The sequence below is a fragment of the Pseudorca crassidens genome, chromosome 7, assembly GCF_039906515.1.
Source record: "Pseudorca crassidens isolate mPseCra1 chromosome 7, mPseCra1.hap1, whole genome shotgun sequence".
Lineage (NCBI taxonomy): Eukaryota > Metazoa > Chordata > Mammalia > Artiodactyla > Delphinidae > Pseudorca > Pseudorca crassidens.
The window spans coordinates 56,608,828-56,628,098 of NC_090302.1; the positions used below are offsets into that span (position 1 = coordinate 56,608,828).

Genomic DNA, 19,271 nt, shown 5'->3' on the forward strand with positions numbered 1-19,271 from the left:
TGTTTCCAAACATCTGTAGGCCTGGTATATCCCAAACACACTAAAGTTTGAACGTGGTATCTGCTTCTCAATGAAAACTTGCTATTTTGTAGTGTTAAGTTCTGTGATAGAAAAATGTACAACTAGCTTTTAGAGTAAAGTTCTGAGATTATAAGGTAGAGAAGATACTTCTGTATTCCTGAAGGAGAGCCACAGGATACCAAGGATAAGGAGGTACAAAATACAGGGTTACCTAAGGGTAGATTAGTATGGCTGGAGTGTAGGAGATACGTGGTGAGTAGTAAGAAATGAAACTAAAGGTGAATAAAGATTTCAAGTTAAACATGGCAGATTAAGTTGCATGTTTGTCTTCACTCCTTCTTACACCCTCCTAGAAGACAGTAAAAGAATAAATGCGTAAACCCCCGAGGACAAAAAATATGATAGAAGTAAGACACAGAAGAGAAAGCAACAAAATTTTGGAAGGTAAGAAGCTAATGGGTAAATGATGCGTAACTTAGGCCAGAAAAAGCTGAAACCTAAGGATAAGCCAACAACAAGCAAGTAAATTGACATCGAAGAACCTTTGGAAGGTTCAGACCTTGGATTTACCAGGCACTTTGGACGTAGGCATATGGAATAAAACTGAGGAGAAGAGGATTGGTTTATTTATATGAAAGAGCATTTTAATGACTTCTACCCCACTCAAGGCTTAAATCAAGAAAGAGGAAAACAGGGTATTCAGGAAATAGGATTCAACACAGGAAGTAATGAAAGGAGATCCCAGCATGACAGCTGTGGAACAGGTCTAAGCCTGAAGAGCAAGTTTTCCAGATTAGAATAGGACAGAGGTCTCTAGAAGATGTTTTGCAACCCAGAACACTAGTAGAGTACCTGAAATGTCTGAACGTAGAAGAGTTTTAACACCTGTGGCAGAATGGGGATAATTAATATGTACATGGAAAATTAAGCAAGTAGCAACCAAAAAGAAGGGTTAAGTACTCAACAGAAAACAAAGTTGTGAAGGAAAGGATTTATAATTAAAGCATACTTCATTAGTTAGCTATGAACACTTATTTAGTCAACATGTAAAAAAAAATTGTAAAAAATACTGATTTTTACGAACAACTTGGTTTGTATAACATGCTTAAGAGCAAGAAATTTTGTCAATCCCTGCAAGATTATAAGTCCTAGAGCCAGGTGATCAGAGTTTGAGTCATGTCTCTGCTTCTTACTCCTGTCCAAGTAAGTTAACTTCTGTGCCATATCTGTAAAATGGGGATAGAATAGTGCCTCCCTCTATCCTAAGAGGTAAATACGTTAACACTTAGAGCAGTGCCTTGTGTTAGTAATTATAAGGAAGAAGAGATAGAGGCAAATGAGCTGTACATCAGGGATGGGTAGAATAACAGTTTGAAGTAAAAAGCAATGTGTAAGCATGTTACTTTAAAATATGCTGGAAAATAAAAGAAATAGCTAAAAGTTAAACAGTTGCATTGGGGGAATAGAAATCAGTGTGGGGGACTGGGGCAGGAGGCTGCGTGTCCTCACTGTAAGCCTTGTATGTTAACTTAGAGTTTTGTACTCTTGTGGGAAAACTTCAAAAAGTGGGAAGAGCCTTTTGTTTGGATTTTAACTTGAAGCGCAGAGCATTTTATTTTTTATTGTAGAAATCTTTAAACTTATGCAGAGGTTGAGAGAAAGAACTCATCACCTAGCTTCAATCATTATGAACTCCTGGCCAATCTTGTTTAATCCGTACCAGCATCCCCAAGCACCACCACTGGATTATTTTGAAGCAAGTCCCAAATCTTAAGTTTTTTCAACCAGAAATAGCCTTAGCAGTTGTGGTGGGCACAGTGCTCAGATCTTCAAGACAGAACTTGCTGACCTGCAAGGAATGAATGCAGTTAACTGATAACTTTTAGCCACAGCACTTTTGATATCTGTGACAGTGTTTGAGCCAAAGCCACACTCTTTCTTGGCATCCTCCAGCTGGTGACTAAGTGTGGCAGCAGTTCTAGGGCCTGGCAATTATGCCCAACATTGCTCCAGAGCTCACGATTGGATTGGCGAAGATTTTGTTTGTATCACACTCTCATGTTTCTCTTTCTCAACCCTCTTTTCCTCTCCTTTCAAAGTGAAAGACAGCATCGTGGTCTAAGGGCTATTGCTTCCTAGTCCTACTCTTTCTATTTTTCGTAGGTTCATCCTGATCTTGACATCTTTTTTCTCAGTTGAATACTCTAAAAGGATTCTTTTTAAAGTGTGCAGAAGACAGCTAACATCAGGCCAGAGATTTACTACTCTTGTTTTTTGTTTGTTTGTTTGTTTTTTGCGGTATGTGGGCCTCTCACTGTTGTGGCCTCTCCCGTTGCGGAGCACAGGCTCCGGACGCGCAGGCTCAACGGCCATGGCTCACGGGCTGAGCCGGTCCGCGGCATGTGGGATCTTCCTGGACCGGGACACGAACCCGTGTCCCCTGCATCGGCAGGTGGACTCTCAACCACTGCGCCACCAGGGAAGCCTGATTTACTACTCTTTAAAAGGTCTGTGTGTGGTTGACCTTTGGCTGGTGTTGGGGAACTTAACTTTCAGGAGGATTCTCATCATTCCTTGATAAAAATGGTTCACTCTGCACAAACTCTGCAAAAAAATATATTATTTATGCCGAACACCTGCTTCTGGGAGTCTGGAATTTTGGTATGTGCTAGACATTGAGTGCTGATGTGATGAATCCCTAATAAAAATCTTGAGCATTCTTCACTGTATACCCCTGGTAGTAACATTACACACATGTTGTCGTATTCTGGACATATTAAGCACATTTTGTGTGACTACTGGGAGCGGACTCCTTGAGCTTGTACCTGGTTTCCTCTAGACTTGATTCCATGTGCCTTTTTCCTTTGCTGAATTTGCTTTGTATCCTTTCATTGTAGTAAATCATAGCCATGGGAAGAACTATGTGCTCTCCTGTGAGAATGAGTCACTGATCCTGGGATGGGGACCCTAAAGCATTAAAAAAAAAATCCACACGAAATTTACAATAATTCCTTAAAGTCAAATAACCAGTCAATGTTCAGACTGACTTATTTTTTAAAAATATACTTGGGATTTACAGATACGGATCAAGATTAAGATCCACCCATTGCATGCAGTTGATAGGTTAAGTCTCAACCTACAGGTTTCCCCTATTCTTTCTTCCTTGCTATTTATTTGTACAAGTGACAGTTTATTCAGTTTTCCCACAGTCTGAACTTTACTGATTACATTTCTGTAGTGGTATTTAACATGTTCCTCTGTTACTGTTAGTTTCCTGAAAGTTTACACAGTCTTCCCTTGGTATCCATGGGGGATTGGTTCCAGGACCTCCACGCATACCAAAATCCATGGACGCTCAAGTCCCTTATATAAAATGGCATATTTGCATATAACCTATGCATATCCTCTTGTATACTTTAAATCATGTCAGATTACTTATAATACCTAATACAATGTAAATGCTATATAAATAGTTGCTTGAGCTTGGCAAATTGAACTGCCTTTTGGAACTTTCTGGAATTTTTTTCTGAATATTTTCAGTCAGTGGTTGGTTGACTCTGGATGCAGAACCCATGAGTATGGAGGGACGACTGTACTTAGAGGCTTGATTGTTTTAAATTTCATTATTTGTTAAAACTAGTTTAGAGATGGTATTTATTTACCTATTACATGGCATTGGGAGGCACATAATACCTGCTTCTTTCTTTGTTGTAAGATTTGGGTGTTGTCTGCCTGATACATCCATTGTGAAATTTGCTGCCAGCTTTTGCTAGTTTTAGTAACCATTAATCTTTACCTACAGCCACTATTTTATGAAATGTAGTAAAAATAGTGATACCTCATTCTCTCCTTCATTTATTAGCTATAATTTTTTCATAAGGAGCATTCCTCAACAAGCAGTTGGTTATATACAAAAGGTAGGATAAACTATTGATTCTTGAACTTTTTCAGTGTTCAGAATGAATAAATTCCCTAGCATCCTCCAGAGGTTGGTCAGTGAGATTTTTACTAAGTCTCATTATGAACTAATGGATTTTAATACTTGTTTTACTCTAACTCAGTTCTTTTTGGTGCCCAGATTGTCTCGTCTCTGGCCTGTGGAGGCTCCTTCAGGTTGAACCTGACATAATGAGGGTTTCTTTGCATTCAGGTACAATAGGAAGTCCCAAGCTCTTCTATTTCCTGCCCAGGCCTGGATTCAGCCATTTCTTTAAGGAGCCCTAGTTCTTTTTGTAAGAGCGTATAGTCAGCTGTTCATTGATACTTGTTTTGATCATGTTTCTAGGTCATAACATTGGAAACAGCTAGGAAATGTTTGTATTGATATTTCCAATTAATTTTAGAGTTGAGGGATTATCATTTAATATCCTTAATCTCTTATTTTTTCTCTTACCTTGAAAATCACGGTTTCTATTAATGTCACCACTGACTTGTTTTATTCTACTCATATGATGGTTTCAGACTAACAGTACCAATATTGCAAACAATATGATTAGTGAAAAGTTGGTATGTTTTTTACTTTGTCCTTAGTAAATGGATATAACCCCACTAATAATGTATAGTTAGTGTATTTTCAAGTCATTTGTAATGGTATTTCTCAGTAGTTAAGCCACTTTTTTAATTTTGCTTTTGGTTTTTAGGGATTTCTCACATTTTGTAAATTCTGTTTTTATAATCAAGTGAAACATTAAACGATCCTATAGGTAAAACTTCAAAACAAGTACATTAAGAAAAAGTGTCCATCTTGGTTCCTTCTATCCTATTTCTTACCTCTTTTTGTAGTAACTAAATGAGTTTTTGTTTATCCTTCTGTCTCAAAATTATGTATGTGTGATTATTTGTATACTCACAAATACATACTACACACTTATATATGTACATGTACAAGTACATATTTCCACACACACTCATTAGGTAGAAAGCACACATAAATACTGTTTGCATCTTGGTCTTTTTTTTAGTTAATGTCTCTCCATAGCAGATGTCATATTCCTTTTTACAGGAGAATAATATTCCATTATATAATTGTATCATATAGTAAGTAGTTTCCTATTATGGACATTTGATTATTTCTAGTCTTGCTGTTACAGATAGTGCAGCTATAAATAGCCTTGTGTATGTGTCTTTTCCTGGGGTTTTATGTCACTTAACGTTTGGGATACATTCCTAGAAGTGGAATTCCTGGATCAAAAGGTAAATATATAGGCAATTTTGCTGTGTATTGCCAAATTCCCCTCTACAAGGAGACAGTACCACTTTGTATTCCTATCAGCAATGTAAGAATGCCTGTTTTCCCACAGCCTATGAACAAATTGTTATCAGGTGTCACAAAATGTTTTAAGCAGACCTGTGTTTTAGAATCTTTGGCAAAAGTATAATGAAGTCTAAGGTGTAATCCTAAAGACAGGGAGTTGTGTTAGCCTTGACAGTAGTCTCAGAGAAATGCAGGCCTTCACTAAGGGTACAGTTCCATTAAATAAGTGTTAACAGTATATAGCATAAGGAGGACTTAGTAACTGGATGGAGGAATTGGGGATAACTCCAGTTTCTGGGAGTATGAAAATTTAGAGAATATTGAGCATCAGCAGATTATGGGATGGGGGAATTTCTTAAATTTGAGGTGCTCCTGAGGCATACGTGTTAGAGATGTAGTTGGATATGTGAATCTGAAGAGAGAATTTTGGGTTAGAACAGAGCTTCTGAGTCATCACTCTATGTGATGTTAAGATATGTGTAGATGAAGATGCCCAAGAAAAGAATAATAGTGATATTTGAGTCTGGGCGTGTTCTTGACTTTGGTAAAAGTAGTTTTTGGGTCCCTTCTATATCTTTTTATACAGCAACTGACATCATCTCTGGGTAGCATTAGAAAAAGTATACTTCACTTTCATGACTTTTACACACTTACTGTATACATAAAGATGATGTATTCATATGTTCTAATTCTTTAATTCTGAAATCATACTTAGTTTCAGGGCAAACAGCTTAAATTCCTTTGCTCTGATGTAGGCAATGATTTATTTTAACTCATCTCCAATAAACATGATTTTAAAAGTTTGTTACAAATATTTCCATTCATGGTATCTAATTTTGGCAATCATAGGTAAATGGAGAGCTTTTTACCAGTGAAATACGCTTTTTTACTGTGTTAATCATACGGGGATATATGATAATGTCATGATGTAAAAATCACAATACAGCTGAGAAAAGGATCTCATCTAAAAGAATAGTTTTCTATCCTTTATGGACTTAAGAATATTTAGTCAGGAAACAAATTCACAACTTTAGATTTAGAAAAGCCCTAAAATACCTAGTTACAAGTCTTCTCCATTTTAGTTCTCAGAACAGCCATATGAGGTAGTTACCATTAGGTACGTTTTACACATGAGAGGTAGTCATATGTAAACTAACACATGTAAAACAGCGAAGTTTAGTAACTTTCCCAAGGATACACGGTAGTAGGAAGCTAAAATGGAATTTAAACCCAGGCAGGTTGAAAATAGAACATATTTTGAGTGAAGAGACCAGTATGATAAAGGATTCAAAACCTTATGTAAGTTGAAGGAAATTCACTTGAAATGTTTTATACTTAGAAGATAGAGGAGGGCAGGGTGACAGACTTAGACTGTCAAGGATTAGGTCTTTCGTGGAGAGAGTATATAGATTTCTTCATGGCACTTAAGCTATGGAACTCATTCTGTGTTTATCTTTGATCCAGTATCAAGTATATTTTCTTTCCTATGTCAGAGCTATGTGAAGACAGAATGGTTTTTCTTAGGGTTAAAGCTGGCCTCTCATCACTTACCATCCGAGCAGAGGTTGCATGGTTATTTGGGAGGCTTGTGGTAAAGGGGAATTATAGTACTGAGAGGGTAAATGGACCAGATCGTTTCTGAGGCCGCTTGCTAATCCTGAGAATTTTCTTTCCCCAATTAACTAAAAGTTGAAGAAACTTGATTAAAATTCTACCCAGGGTTAATATCCATTTATTATAAATGAGTTAGATATACTGTGAGGGTCCTAGGCCTGTATAGTACTTGTTTGATTTGGAAGAGCCAAGGCTAGCTGCTAGAGCTGCTTCCAACTTCAGGCCCACTTTAATTTTGAGTAGGCCACTCAGTTGGTTAAAGGTTAATGGTTTCTTCCCTTAGTTTTCTACATTGTTAATGCTGTCACAGAACCGTACGATATTTAACTATTCTTGTGTTTCTGCAGCACAGTAGCTTATCAAACTTGAGTATGCTTGAGAATTTCTGAGAAGATTTGTGAAAATAGATCACTGGGCCTCACTCCCGGCGTTTCTGAGTCAGATCAGAAGTGGAGCCTAAGAGTCTGCATTTATAGCATGTTCACAGATGGAACCACCGGTTTGAGAACCACTGCTATAGTAGTTTGGCCTTTCCCAGTAGATTGAGTTTTCCAAGAGCAGGAACCAGATATTACTCATTTCTTTTAGCAAGCAATACATAAAGGCAACAGATCTTAATTTTATAGAAACCATTGTGGACTGTTACATTGCTGTTTTGGGCCTATGGATACCAGATGTTAGGCCAAAAAGTGAGGAACCTTGTAAAGCTTTAAGTTTGGGTCAGGTTTAGGTTTGTTAAGTTTACATTTAGAAATTCAAGTAAGATCAAGATTCTGCTAGATTTTTCACATGGTTCTACTTTCTGATACATACAAAATTCCAGGATTTTTTGCTCTTGTTTTTTCATTTTGCCATTACTAGGCAGCTAGCTACATGTAAGAACTGAAATCTTATCTTTCTCTTTCTGGAAAAATGGAGGCCATTGAAAATGTACTAGGTTTATGTTCTTATTATGCGTAAAGCAAATTGCAGAACTTGATGAACTGGTTCCAAGTTCAGGAGGAGGTCAGCATCTAGTCTTATTAAAGTAATTTTTAAACATGGGTTAAGAAAATGTGGAAAAGAAGAACTTGGGTTTTTTACTTACCCTACTCTTTATTCCCTATCACCACCACCATCCCTAAGCTAGCAAAGAATGACTTGCTAAGATTTTAGCAAGACTCGTTTATTCTGGCAGTTAAAATCAGGAATAAATATCATTTACTTTAAGTGCCATTAAGAATAATATGATTAGGTTTTTATACATGTTGCATATAATTTTAGTCTTCCTTGGTGATAATCATAAGCAGTGTTCTGTGATTCTTTTTTCTCTATTCTCAGATATCCGGAAAGTGGTACTGTAGAAATAAATGTCAAGGATCTTCGACCACGAGCTAGAACCACTTTGAAATGGAATGAACTAAATGTCGGTGATGTGGTCATGGTTAATTACAATGTAGAAAGTCCTAGTAATAGAGGATTTTGGTTTGATGCAGAAATTACCACACTGAAGACGATCTCAAGGACCAAAAAGGAACTTCGTGTGACTGTTTTCTTGGGGTAAGATTCTCTTCACTGATGCTATTTAATTACTGAATTGAGTGTAATTTTTAGGTATTAAGCACACGTTCTTTAGTAAAAAGAAAAAAAAAAGATGGAATCTATGAAAGATGGAAATTTCCATAGAAGAAAACTTAATAAATTCTTGAGAATTTTTCATTAAGAATGGCCCTTAAATCTCCATTGCTACTTTAAGGCTGGAGGTATTATTTGAAAGCACCTTGGAAATAATTGAATATCTTATTAGAGAAATTCTTGCCTACCCCACAGGATTCTCCTAGGTTAAACCAATAATATACAAAAGCATTTCAATAGCTATGGTTGCTATGAGGATCTATGTTGATACAACACCAGTGAATGTCTACCTAGGCAGCTGTCTGCTGGACTTGCAAGGTAGCAAAAATTTTCTTTTATAGTAATTTAAGAACTTAAAACAAGCTTAATGAAGACAATTCAAAATGTAAAATGTCACCCAAGATTTCACATTACTCAGATATTTCCATTGTTAATTCTTTAAGAAATACTTTTAGATGTTTCCTTCAGGTGATAAAGTACTATGCATTGTTTCAAAGCTACCTTTTTACACTTGGGGAAATAGTAAACATCGTTTTGTGTTCAGTTCTTCTGAATGAAGTGTATTGGATAAATAGTCACTAATTTACTTTTTTAAAAAGCCTGTTAAAAGTATTTCCAGTTCTTATTACAATGTTTAAGTAAGCAACTTTGTGTATATGTTTTTGTGCATTTCTTTTCTTTAGAATGAATTATTAGAAGTCCATTTGTTGTGTTGAGCATTGGGGATACTAGAAAGACCCTGACAGTTTTCTTTTACTTAAGGGAAGCAGCCAAACTAACATTCTTGTCAAGTTCTGGTTAACTGATTATATATATTATGTATTATATATATAATGGACATATATTATCATATCTGTTATAACATGGAGGTGACAAATCTAAGATCAAGCATCTGCTTATGATTAATAATATAAAGCAGGGGTTGGTAAACTATGTCCCACTGGCTACCTGTTTTATGAAAATAAAGTTTTGTTGGAACACAGTGATCCCCATTTATGTATTGGCCATGGCTGGTTTTGTGTGTGTGTGCTCAACAGCATTGTTGAGTGGTTGCACATGAGGCTTACAGAATCTTGAACTACTTACTCTCTGACCCTTCATGGGAAAAGTTGGCTGACTCCTAAGATAAAGAAAAAGAATATTGTGAGCTTATCTTTTAGAAAACAGTTTCAGAAATTTGTACAAACACAAGTGTGATTCTATTGCCAGGCTAAGGACGTAACAATTAACAGAGTTCTAAGCAACTTGAAATTCTGATATGGATACATATCATGAAGGAAAGGAGAAAGCATCTACATAAATTAGTTATCTAGGGACTCTTATAATGTTCTTGAGTGTAGGAAGTGGAAAGAAGCATGTTTACACAATGGGAAGAGATAACAGTACTCATAACATTGAGCTAAAAAAGCTTGCTATTTAAAACATGTTTTCCTGAGTAATTATGAGATACAGTTAGAATGGAGCATTCTGGCTTTAGGGACTAGAACTAAGATTGAGTGGAAATAATCGATAGGCAAATATTGGCTCATGAGAAAACGATTATATATGATGGCTATCCCAAAGTAAAACACACTGTCCTATAAAGGATTATGTTTGCTGTCATTTAGGTTTTTACTAGACATGTTAGGGATACAAGAGTCAAAAAGGAGTCACTGTGGCTTGTGGATGGGAATTTTTTTTCATTGTTAGAAATCTTTTCCCTTCACTGGAAAGAATGGATAAATAACCAGAGGGAAAGTATAAATATATTCTGCTGTTGATAGTTTGGGGCTGTTACAAGCAGTGCTGCCATGACATTATACCTCTCTCCTGGTGCTTATGTGCGTTAGTTTCTGTAGGATGTGTCTTGTCTAGAAGTAGAATTGCTGGCTTGTAGAAGTTGTGCATCTTTAACTTTAATAGATAGGACCAAATATTTAAGTGGTTGTACCAGATTGCACTTCCACAGTAGTATGAGAGTTCCCATTGCTCTGCATTCTTAACCACACTTACTTTTGTCAGGCTTGAGTTTTTGCTAGTCAGGTGGGTATATAATAGTATTCCATTGTGGCTTTGATTTACATTTCCCTGACTATTAATGAGATTGAGAACCGTTATGTTTATTGGCAATTTGGATATATCTTGTAAGGATCCTGTTTCAAATATTGGTGTGTGTTGTTGTAGCTAATTAGGTAGTCTGTCTCATTGATTTTTAGGAGTTCTAGAGAACTCCTAAAGTAGAGTAGAGACTTGACCATTTCAGTTACATGTGGAGAAAATGTCTACTCCAATTCTGTGGCTTATCTTTTTTCCCTATGTTTGAGTAGTAGTCGTAATTTTAAGGGGTTGAATTTCTCAAAAATTTTCCCTAATGCTTATACTTTTTGTGTCTTGCTTTAAGAAACCTACTGGGGGTTGGTCAGGGTTGGGGATAGGTGAGGGTGGTCAAAAGGTACAAACTTCCAGTTATATGATATATAAGTTCAAGGGATGTAATATACAGCATGGCAACTATAGTTAACAATACTGTACTGTATATTTGAAAGCTGCTTAGAGAGTAGATCTTTAAAGTTTTCATCACAAGGGAAAAAATACTGTAAATGTGAGGTGATGGATGTTAACTAAACTTTTTGTGGTAATCATTGTCAATATATACACATATAAAATCATTATGTTGTATACCTTGAACTTATACAATGGTATGTCAATTATATCTCAATAAAACATAGAGTGGGGTGGAGGGGAGAAACTTTACTCAGAAAACATAAAGATATTCTCCATTATTACCTTATAAAAGCTTAATATTTACCTGTTTTAGATCTTTAATCCACTTGAAGTAGGTCTTTTTGTACAGTGTGAGGTAAGGGTTAGACTTAATACATATGAATAATCATTTTTCCTGGTATCATTTATTGAAAAACCCATTTTCCCCTCATTGATCTTCAATATCACCTCATCACATATCTTTTTGTGTGTGTGTGTGTGTGTGTGGTATGCGGACCTCTCACTATTGTGGCCTCTCCCATGGCGGAGCACAGGCTCCGGACGCGCAGGCCCAGCAGTCATGGCTCACGGGCCCAGCCGCTCCGCGGCATGTGGGAACTTCCCAGACCGGGGCACAAACCCTTGTCCCCTGCATCGGCAGGTGGACTCTCAACCACTGTGCCTCCAGGGAAGCCCCACATATCTTTATATTTGATGCATCCATCTGGTCTCTATTCTGTATCATTGGTCTGTTTTGAGTGTCCTTATATAAGTTCCATGCTTTCATAATATGACAGAGCAGGTCTTCTACCTTGTGCTTCAATAGTTCTTCTCTGTTCTTAGCTCTGTGTAATTTCATTCGCGTTTTCCAGTCATTTTGGTAATTTCTACATAAAAACCATTGGGAATTTGATAGGTACTCCATTAAATGTAATCCATGGGTGTGATTTCTCTCCATTTACTTAGGTCTTTATTATGATTTTGTCATGTTTTTATTAGGTGGAACCATATGAAATGTTTTTATAGATTCAAAATATTTGAATGTTGGCCATTATATGGTTCAGCCTGATATAATTCTCTCCAGAGGTCTGATCTTATGTGTCTGTTATCCTTATTTAACCTCAGATACCACTTGTTATTATAAATCCTTTTTTTTTTTTTTTTTTTTTTTTTTAAACATCTTTATTGGAGCATAATTGCTTTACAATGGTATGTTAGTTTCAGCTTCACAACAAAATGAATCAGTTATATATATACATATGTTCCCATATCTCTTCCCGCTTGCGTCACCCTCCCTCCCACCCTCCCTATCCCACCCCTCCAGGCGGTCACACAGCACCGAGCTGATCTCCCTGTGCTATGCGGCTGCTTCCCACTAGCTATCTACCTTACGTTTGGTAGTGTATACATGTCCATGCCTCTTTATTGCTTTGTCACCGTTTACCCTTCCCCCTCCCCATAGCCTCAAGTCCATTCTCTAGTAAGTCTGTGTCTTTATTCCTGTTTCACCCCTAGGTTTTTCATGACATTTTTTTTCTCTTAAATTCCATATATATGTGTTAGCATACGGGTCTCTTGTAGACAGCAAATATATGGGTCTTGTTTTTGTATCCATTCAGCCAATCTGTGTCTTTTGGTGGGAGCATTTAGTCCATTTACATTTAAGGTAATTATCGATATGTGTGTTCCCATTCCCATTTTCTTAATTGTTTTGGGTTTGTTATTGTAGGTCTTTTCCTTCTTTTGTGTTTCTTGCCTAGAGAAGTTCCTTTAGCAGTTGTTGTACAGCTGGTTTGGTGGTGCTGAACTCTCTCAGCTTTTGCTTGTCTGTAAAGGTTTTAATTTCTCCATCAAATCTGAATGAGATCCTTGCTGGGTAGAGTAATCTTGGTTGCAGGTTTTTCTCCTTCAACACTTTCAATATGTCCTGCCACTCCCTTCTGGCTTGCAGAGTTTCTGCTGAAAGATCAGCTGTTAACCTTATGGGGATTCCCTTGTGTGTTATTTGTTGTTTTTCCCTTGCTGCTTTTAATATGTTTTCTTTGTATTTAATTTTTGACAGTTTGATTAATATGTGTCTTGGCGTATTTCTCCTTGGATTTATCCTGTATGGGACTCTCTGTGCTTCCTGGACTTGATTAACTATTTCCTTTCCCATATTAGGGAAGTTTTCAACTATAATCTCTTCAAATATTTTCTCAGTCCCTTTCTTTTTCTCTTCTTCTTCTGGAACCCCTATAATTCGAATGTTGGTACGTTTAATGTTGTCCCAGAGGTCTCTGAGACTGTCCTCAGTTCTTTTCATTCTTTTTTCTTTATTCTGCTCTGCAGTAGTTATTTCCACTATTTTATCTTCCAGGTCACTTATCCGTTCTTCTGCCTCAGTTATTCTGCTATTGATCCCATCTAGAGTACTTTTAATTTCATTTATTGTGTTGTTCATCGTTGCTTGTTTCATCTTTAGTTCTTCTAGGTCCTTGTTAACTGATTCTTGCATTTTGTCCATTCTATTGTCCATTCTAGCTCCAAGATTTCGGATCAACCTTACTATCATTATTTTGAATTCTTTTTCAGGTAAACTGCCTATTTCCTCTTCATTTGTTAGGTCTGATGGGTTTTTATCTTGCTCCTTCATCTGCGGTGTGTTTTTCTGTCTTCTCATTTTGCTTATCTTACTGTGTTTGGGGTCTCCTTTTTTGCAGGCTGAAGGTTCGTAGTTCCTGTTGTTTTTTGTGTCTGTCCCCAGTGGCTAAGGTTGGTTCAGTGGGTTGTGTAGGCTTCCTGGTGGAGGGTACTAGTGCCTGTGTTCTGGTGGATGAGGCTAGATCTTGTCTTTCTGGTGGGCAGGTCCACGTCTGGTGGTGTGTTTTGGGGTGTCTGTAGACTTATTATGATTTTGGGCCGCCTCTCTGCTAATGGGTGGGGTTGTGTTCCTGTCTTGCTAGTTGTTTGGCATAGGATGTCCAGCACTGTAGCTTGCTGGTCGTTGAGTGAAGCTGGGTGCTGGCGTTGAGATGGAGATCTCTCGGAAATTTTTGCTGTTTGATATTATGTGCAGCTGGGAGGTCTCTTGTGGATCAGTGTCCTGAAGTTGGCTCTCCCACCTCAGAGGCACAGCACTGACTCCTGGCTGCAGCACCAAGAGCCTTTCATCCACAGGGCTCCTTAATTTGGGATGATTCGTTGTCTATTCAGGTATTCCACAGATGCAGGGTATATCAAGTTGATTGTGGAGCTTTAATCCGCTGCTTCTGAGGCTGCTGGGAGAGATTTCCCTTTCTCTTCTTTGTTCTCACAGCTCCCAGGGGCTCAGTTTTGGATTTAGCCCCGCCTGTGCGTGTAGGTCGCCGAAGGGCGTCTGTTCTTTGCTCAGACAGGACGGGGTTAAAGGAGCCGCTGATTCGGAGGCTCTGGGTCACTCAGGCCCGGGGGTAGGGAGGGGCACGGAGTGTGGGGCGGGCCTGCGGCGGCAGAGGCCGGCGAGAAGTTGCAGCCTGAGGCGCGCCTGTGCGTTCTCCCGGGGGAGTTGTCCCTGGATCCCGGGACCCTGGCAGTGGCGGGCTGCACAGGCTCCCCGGAAGGGCGTGTGGCTAGTGACCTGTGTTCGCACACAGGCCTCCCGGTGGCGGCAGCAGCGGTCCTAGCGTCTCATGTCTGTCTCTGGGCTCCGCACTTTTAGCCGCGGCTCGCGCCCGTCCCTGGAGCTCTCTCAAGCAGCGTTCTTAATCCCCTCTCCTCGTGCACCAGGAAACAAAGAGGGACGTAAAAGTCTCTTGCCTCTTCGGCAGTTCCAGACTTCTCCCCGGACTCTCTCCCGGCCAGCCGCGGTGCACTAACGCCCTGCAGGCTGTGTTCACGCCGCCAACCTCAGTCCTCTCCCGGCGCTCCGACAAAAGCCGGAGCCTCAGCTCCCAGTCCCGCCCGCCCCGGCGGGCGAGCAGACAAGCCTCTCGGCTGGCGAGTTCCGGTCGGCCCGATCCTCTGAGCTGGAATCTGTCCGCTTTGTCCTCCGCACCCCTGTTGCTGTGCTCTCCTCCACGGCTCCCAAGCTCCCCCACTCCGCCTCCCGAAGCCTCCACCCGCGAAGGGGCTTCCTAGTGTGTGGACACTTTTCCTCCTTCACAGCTCTCTCCCGCTGGTGCAGGACCCGTCCCTATCCTTTTGTCTCTGTTTAGTTTTTTCTTTTGCCCTACCCAGGTACGTGGGGGGTTTCTTGCCTTTTGGGAGGTCTGAGGTCTTCTGCCAGCGTTCAGTAGATGCTCTGTAGGAGTTGTTCCATGCGTAGATGTATTTCTGGTGTATCTGTGGGGAGGAACGTGATCTCCGCGTCTTACTCTTCCGCCATCTTCCCGGAAGTCTCCTATAAATCCTTTTTAAATTTCATTTTTCTCTTTGTTACTGGTATATAAGTAACCTTTGATTTTGGATCCATTAGCCTTACTAGAGTTAATAATTTTAATTCACATGTAGATTGTTTCAGGATTTTTATAATTGTAATCTGTGAATTATGACATTTTTGTGTTGTAGTTTTCCTTTGATTGCTAACTTTTGTCGTCATTCACCAGTTGCCTGTTAGTACATCGCTGAAAGGAGGTGGTGAGAGCAGGCATCTTTTTTTTCTCCTGATATCTCTTTGAAAGTTTTACCAATAATTATAATGTTTGACGGGTATTTTGTAGGTATGCTTTCCTGGATTTGGTTTGACAATATTTTGTATAGGATTTTTGCATTTAGGTTAATGAGTGAAATTTGTGTATTAACTTTCCTATCTTAGCTATCCTTTCCAAATTACGTTGGTTTTATAAAATTATCGTGTGCTGTAATATTTTTCTATTTTATGGTAGAGTTTTGTGTCCTTTGCTTGAATGTTAAAACTTCTCAGTAAAGTCCTTTGGGGCTGAGTTTTCTTTGTGAGAAGGTTTTTTGATTTCTGTAATGATTATAGAACTATTCAGATTTTCTATTCTTGAAATAGGATTTAATTTTCTAGGAACCTATTTTAATTTTAGTTTATTGTCATAAGTTTGGATAGCCTCATCTTTAACCTGTATAGTCTTTGTTAATGTTGTTCCCTTTTTCATTCCTGAGTTTAGTTTGTGATTTAATCTCACCAAAGGTTTATCAATTTTACTATACATTTACAAAGAACTAACCTTCATCTTTGATACTCTCTATTGTATTGAAAGTGCAATGGAAGAAGCAAATAGAGGACATGATTTTTAATCTGCCTCCGAGATTTGATAAGGGAACTGGGAGTTAAAGTTCATGCTTGTTCCTAATTTTTAGTTTGTGAGTAGCAAAAAGTGAATATGCTTAAACTGTCTAATTCTAGTTAACAAATTCTTTTTGATTAACAACGTTGTGTTAGTTTCAGGTGTACAGCAAAGTGATTCAGTTATACATATACAAGTATCTATTCTCTTTCAAATTCTTTTCCCATTTAGGTTATTGCAGATTATTGAGCAGAGTGCCCTGTGCTATATAGTAGGTCCTTGCTGGTTATCTGTTTTAAATATAGCAGCATGTACATGTCAATCCCAAACTCCCAATCTATCCCTCCCTCCACCCTTCCCCCCTGGGAAGTTCATTCTCTAAGTCTGTGAGTCTATTTCTGTTTTGTAAATAAGTTCATTTGTATCATTTTTTTTTAGATTCCACATATAAGTGATATCATTTGATATTTGTGTTATACTTCACTTAGTATGATAATCTCCAGGTCCATCCATGTTACTGCAAATGGCATTATTTCATTCTTTTTAATGGCTGAGTAATATTCCATTGTATATATGTACCACATCTTCTTTATCCACTCCTCTGTCAATGGACATTTAGATTGCTTCCATGTTTTGGCTATTGTAAACAGCACTGTAATGAACATTGGGGTGCATGTATCCTTTTGGACCATGGTTTTCTCCAGATATGTGTCCAGGAGTGGGATTGCTGGATCGTATGGTAGCTCTATTTTCAGTTTTTTAAGGAACCTCCATACTGTTCTCCATAGTGGCTGTACCAATTTACATTCCCACCAGCAGTGTAGGGTGCTCCACACCCTCTCCAGCATTTATTGTTTGTAAAGTTTTTGATGTTGGCCATTCTGACTGGTATGAGGTGATACCTCATTATAGTTTTGATTTGCATTTCTCTAATAAGTAGCAATATTGAGCATCTTTTCATGTGCCTCTTGGCCATCTGTATGTCTTTGGAGAAATGTCTGTTCAGTTCCTCTGCCCATTTTTTGATTGGGTTGTTTGTTTTTTGATATTGAGCTGCATGAGCTGTTTGTAAATTTTGTAGAGTAATCCCTTGGCCGTCAAATTATTTGCAAATATTTTCTCCCATTCTGGGAGTTGTCTTTTCATTTTGTTTATGGTTTCTTGGCTATGCAAAAGCTTTTGAGTTTAGTTAGGTCCCATTTGTTTATTTTTGCTTTTATTTCCATTACTCTAGGAGACAGATTAAAAAAGATCTTGCTGCAATTTATGACAAAGAGTGTTCTGCCTATGTTTTCCTCGAGTTTTATAGTATCTGGTCTTACACTTAGGTCTTTAATCCATTTTGCATTTATTTTTGTGTATGGTGTTAAAGAATGTTCTAATTTCATTTTTTTACATGCAGCTGACCAGTTTTCCCATCACCATTTACTGAAGAGACTGTCTTTTCTCCATTGTATGTTCTTGCCCCCTTTGTCATAGATTAATTGACCGTAGGTGCATGGGTTTGTTTCTGGGCTTTCTATCCTGTTCCATTGTTCTATATTTCTGTTTTTGTGCCAATACCATTACTGTTTTGTTGACTATAGCTTTGCAGTATAGTCTGAAGTCAGGGAGCCTGATTCCTCCAGCTCCATTTTTCTTTCTCAAGATTGCTTTGGCTATTCGGGGTTTTTTGTATCTCCATACAAATTTAAAATTTTTTTTGTTCTAGTTCTGTGGAAATGCCATTGGTAATTTGATAGAGATTGCATTGACTCTGTAGATTGCCTTGGGTAGTATAGTCATTTTGACAATATTGATTCTTCCAATCCAAGAACATGATATATCTCTCCATCTGTTTGTCATCTTCTATTTCTTTCATCAGCATCGTACAGTTTTCGGAGTACAAGTCTTTTGCCTCCTTAGATAGGTTTATTCCTAGGTATTTTATTCTTTTTGATGCGATGGTAAATGGGATAGTTTCTTGAATTTCTCTTTCTGATCTTTTGTTGTTAGTGTATAGAAATGCAACAGATGTCTGTATATTAATTTTGTAGCCTGCAACTTTACCAAATTCATTGATTAGCTCTAGTCATTTTCTGGTAGCACCTTTAGGATTTTCTGTGTATGGTATCATGTCATCTGCAGACAGTGACAGTTTTACTTCTTTTCCAATTTGGATTCCTTTTATTTTCTTTTATTTTCTGATTGTCGTGGCTAGGACTTCCAGAACTATGTTGAATAAAAGTGGAAAGTGGACATCCTTGTCTCATTCCTGATCTTAGAGGAAATGCTTTCAGCTTTTCACCGAGTACTATGTTAGCTGTAGGTTTGTCATAAATGGGCTTTATTGTGTTGAGGTATATTCCCTCTATGCCCACTTTCTGGAGAGTTTTTATCATAAATGTGTGTTGGATTTTGTCAAAAGCTTTTTCTGCATCTGTTGAGATGATCATATGGTTTTTATTCAATTTGTTGATGTGGTGTATCACATTGATTGATTTGCAGATACTGAAAAATCCTTGCATCCTTGGGATAAATCCCACTTGATCATGGCGTATACTAGACATTTACAAAAAAACTAACGTTCGGCTTTGATCCTCTCTATTGTATTGAAGGTACAAAGGAAGAAACAGAGGACATGATTTGTAATCTGCCTTGGAGATTTGATAAGGGAACTTGGAGTTAAAGTTCATGCTTGTATCTAATTTTTAATTTGTGAGTACCAAAAAGTGAATATGCTTAAACTGATTCTAGTTAACAAAATTCTATTTTTAGCTTGCCATTTTCTGTTTCTATTTTAGCTTTGAAGAAAATTCAAAACAGAAGTCTAGGGTTTAAATCAGTTTTTCAAAACTTTGGTCACTTACTCTTGTATATTTAATACTGTATGAAATTATACTAGATTAGATATTCCTAAGTAGAATTTGAATCCTATAGCAAAAAAAAAATTTTAACCTTACTAAAACTATGGATGTACTTAGTGTATTTTGTGTCATTTTTTAGGGTTTTATTTACTAAATTGTATCCATAGTTGTTTATCATGCCATCTCTAGTGATCTGATTATTGAATGTACCATTCTTACAGACTATGAACTTGATGTCCATATCAA

The 19,271-nt window shown here is 37.9% G+C and overlaps 1 protein-coding gene across 6 annotated transcripts in view; it reads left to right on the forward strand.

Moving 5' to 3' along the window:
- UHRF2 (ubiquitin like with PHD and ring finger domains 2) overlaps window positions 1–19,271 on the forward strand; it is a 93,713-nt gene that overhangs the window by 25,181 nt on the left and 49,261 nt on the right. For all 6 annotated transcript variants that reach the window (XR_010945019.1, XR_010945018.1, XR_010945017.1 and 3 more), the window contains exon 4: window positions 8,210–8,428. Coding sequence is in view for 3 of the 6 variants with exons in the window: in XM_067744338.1 (XP_067600439.1) it covers window positions 8,210–8,428 (219 nt within the window). In the remaining 3 variants the exon portion in view is untranslated. The remainder of the gene's footprint in view (window positions 1–8,209; window positions 8,429–19,271) is intronic.